At 41.6% G+C, this 3806-nt stretch overlaps 1 protein-coding gene across 1 annotated transcript; it reads left to right on the plus strand.

The window, feature by feature from the left end:
• Window positions 1-743: 743 nt before the first annotated feature.
• LOC121401235 (actin cytoskeleton-regulatory complex protein PAN1-like) lies at window positions 744-3280 on the plus strand. Its single transcript, XM_041585570.1, has 2 exons — window positions 744-1904; window positions 2904-3280. Exons 1-2 carry the CDS (start codon window positions 1826-1828, stop codon window positions 3266-3268), a joined length of 444 nt encoding a protein of 147 aa, XP_041441504.1. The 5' UTR covers window positions 744-1825; the 3' UTR covers window positions 3269-3280.
• The last annotated feature ends 526 nt before the right edge of the window (window positions 3281-3806 follow it).

Below are 3806 nucleotides of genomic sequence, written 5' to 3' on the forward strand. Positions count from 1 at the left end.
TGCTGCTTTGGGGCCCCTGGGCGATCGCGCCCCAGGGGCCACTCGATCCCCTGCTCTGCTCGTTGCCTAGGGGCAGGGGATCATGAAGGAACGGAGCGAGCGGCTCTAACAGCCGCTCCTCCGCTCGCAAACCCGGAAGTGCTGCAGAACGTAGAATCTACGATCTGTGGCACTTTGGTCCTTTGATCCACAGAACGTAGATTCTACGTTCTGTGGCACTTAAAGGGTTAAACAAATTATTATAAGCATTACTGTGCTGAAAAAGATTTTTTTTTTCACTATTTGCCATAGTGTAGGAAGCAGGCCAGTGTGTGTGTGTGTATGTGTGTATGTATGTATGTATGTATGTATGTATGTATGTATGTGTGTATGTGTATGTATATATGTATGTATGTATGTGTGCATGTATATGTATGTATGTATGTGTGTGTGTATGTGTATGTATGTGTGTATATGTATGTATGTTTATTTGTGTGTGTGTGTTTAAGTATGTGTGTGTATATGTATGTATGTTTATGTGTGTGTGTGTGTGTGTGTGTTTATGTATGTGTGTGTGTGTTTAAGTATGTGTGTGTATATGGATGTATGTGTGTGTGTGTGTGTGTGTATGTATGTGTGTGTGTATGTGTGTGTGTATGTGTGTGTATGTGTGTGTATGTGTGTGTGTATGTATGTGTGTATGTGTATGTGTGTGTGTATGTATGTGTGTGTGTATGTGTGTGTGTATGTGTGTGTGTGTGTATGTATGTGTGTATGTGTGTGTGTATGTATGTGTGTGTGTGTACTCATAAGAAAAGGGTGTAGGTGTGTCTATGTGTAAGTAGAAGTAAAAACTTGGGGGAACAAATGAAATAAACACAAATATAATAAAATAATGTGAAATATGTTTGTGCATTGTGCAATATATGTGTAGGCAAGGGAGCAGGCAAGGCAGATAAATCAGCAGGCAGACATCGAGACACTCCAGGAGCAGCTCAGCAGGAAGGGGTCGGTGCACTCTACATTCCACAGTTGTAGACACGTGGTTATGTCCCTGGGGTCGTCTGATAAGCGATCTGATGGCTCGGAGAGGAGAAGCTTTTGCTCAGCTGCTCAGGGATAGAGGTACCTGTCAGTGGCTGCCTGCAGCTCAGGGACAAGGGGGCGGCGCTGGGAGGCTGTCATTTTCTTCCCCTAGGGCAGACATATTTATCACGTGTATTGCTGTGTGGGGTTGGGGTCGGGCTGCGATCAGGGGTCGGGAGGGTTAACCGGCAGCTGCTGCTCGTTCCCTAGGGGGAACCTCTGACACTGACTCTGCGGCTTCAGCCGCTGATGCAGAGAGATAAGATGCAGAGAGATAACTTAAAATGCCAAAGAACGTATTATATACGTTCTTAGCATTCAGAGCCTTTGTCTGCCAGCACTGCCCATCATGAAGCCACGACCCCTCCTCTGTCCTGCGAGTCTCCTATAGGAGACCACAGCTCTTAAACCAGGCTGAGGAAGGAGGACAGAGGAATGTAACGGGAGGAGGGAGACTGGAACATGATTTGTGACTAGGACGGAGTTGTCACTGCAGCAGCTTCGGATGTGTGAGTGAAGCAAGGAATAAACTGTTCTATTTCGTATCGCAAGTTACAAGATAAATACTTGATATGTCGCCAAGGCAGCGTGAGCCTTCCTATTTGTACAACTATCTGCCCTTTCAGCAGCAGGTGATATAAAGTTGTTAACGCGATGTTCAGATAATTTTTTTTCAAAGAAATATAATCTAGCAACCTTGCCTTTGAGTGACAGCAGACTAGCCAATAAGAAGGGAGCTGTATCTGTCTCTCATTTGCATATGACTCCGACGCCAGGCTGCAGGAGAGGGGATGTTCAGAGCAGGGTGAGAGAGCAAGAAGGGAAATATTTCAAAAACGGTAAAAAAAAAATAATGGAATATATTTAGAGAAATTCTTAACTTTACCCAAGGGTGTTGTTTAATCATTATGAATTTCATGATAGTTCCCCTTTAACTACAATAAAGCCACTTGATTCCTATTTATTTTGGTATTTTGGAGCAAATGTGTATTTGTTTAGGCCTGTGGCAAGGCTAATAAGATTTTTACTTCACATAAAGGTAGATTTATTTAAACGGAATAAATAGGTTTCCCTTCTTAACTACAATAAAGCCACTTGATCAGGCTCGGATCTGTGGAAAGGCCCAACCACACCCATATTGGTTCAGAAACACTGGGGATGCACAGGAGATACAATAGTTTCCCATGCAGCAATCCCCATTGCTCCTGTCCAGATGATAAAAATTTGCCTCAATAAAGGGGAGGGGACAGGGGCGACGAATGGCAGTGGGCCTAGGGGTGCCTACTATGTAAATCTGGCCCTGCACTTGATTCCTATATATTTTGGTATTTTGGAGCAAATGTGTATTTGTTTAGGCCTGTGGCAAGGCTAATAAGAATTTTACTTCACATAAAGGTAGATTTATTTAAAAGGAATAAATAGGTTTCCCTTCTTAACTACAATAAAGCCACTTGATTCCTATTTATTTTGGTATTTTGGAGCAAATGTGTATTTGTTTAGGCCTTTGTCAAGGCTAATAAGAATTTTACTTCACATAAAGGTAGATTTATTTAAAAGGAATAAATAGGTTTCCCTTCTTAACTACAATAAAGCCACTTGATTCCTATTTATTTTGGTATTTTGGAGCAAATGTGTATTTGTTTAGGCCTTTGTCAAGGCTAATAAGAATTTTACTTCACATAAAGGTAGATTTATTTAAAAGGAATAAATAGGTTTCCCTTCTTAACTACAATAAAGTTAATTTTCCTGTAGTTACAATATGACACCTTATCCTGTATAATTCATACTGTACAAATGCAATTGCTGTGCTACTCAAACTGAAATTCATTCATTGCCAGCTGAGTGGATCCAGGATGATCCTGAATCTGATGATGGGGATAATGCACCACCACCACCTGACCAGGCAGCACCGCCACCACCTGACCAGGCAGCACTGCCACCTGTCCAGGCACCACCACCTCACCGGGCAGCACCACTACCCGAACGGGCGGCGGCACCACCACCGGACCAGGCACCACCACCACCACCACCACCTAACCAGGGGCTCAGTGTAGGCACTCAGACTGGGAATGCCTATTATGACCACACTGAGCTCCTGGTCACCCTGGTCCACCAGGTCAATGCCATCAGGCAGGATCTGGGAGAGGTCAGGGAGATTGTGGAGTCCCTGCAGAGGGTCATTGCTCCTCCTCCTCCTCTGTAATATATTGTTTTTTTTGGCTAGTAGCACCGTTGTGCTATTTTGTATATTAAAAAAGTTTTTATATCTCTATATTTTGAGTTAATTTTTCATTTAACTAAACTAATACTCACATGGTACTTGAAATTGTTTGGATTCTAATAACACAACGATGACTATTCTTAATCGGAGTCATTAAAATTACATTACATAGTATTTCAGAATCATTACAATTACATGATGTTAATATAAGGTTCATTCACATAAACATATGGTTTATTCATTTTTATCTGAGATACAAAGCATCCAGATACTATCTGTTCAGATTTATTAGTTGTACTTGTGTTAGTAATCTACTATTAGATATATAAAGTACAGATGGTACTTTTTGGTTAAACAGTGATATAGAGTAGTAGTAGATACCATTACAAGTTGACCAGAGGTAATGTAAAAAAATCCACAAACGTTAAAAGTTTAAGAAACTTGCAAAATGGGAGCCATTTTTTTCAAGATAGGAGTCCTCTAACAATGCAGGGCATGTGTGTAGCAGTATACTAAGTGA

This window comes from Xenopus laevis, chromosome 1L, assembly GCF_017654675.1.
Source record: "Xenopus laevis strain J_2021 chromosome 1L, Xenopus_laevis_v10.1, whole genome shotgun sequence".
In the NCBI taxonomy this organism is placed as follows: Eukaryota; Metazoa; Chordata; class Amphibia; order Anura; family Pipidae; genus Xenopus; species Xenopus laevis.

Bases quoted from the DNA above. Each gene is read 5' to 3' on its own strand.
- LOC121401235 (XM_041585570.1), top strand. From the start codon at position 1,826: ATGACTCCGACGCCAGGCTGCAGGAGAGGGGATGTTCAGAGCAGGGTG. The intron at 1,905-2,903 runs GTAAAAAAAAAA...ATTCATTGCCAG, and splicing joins AGGGAAATATTTCAAAAACG to CTGAGTGGATCCAGGATGAT.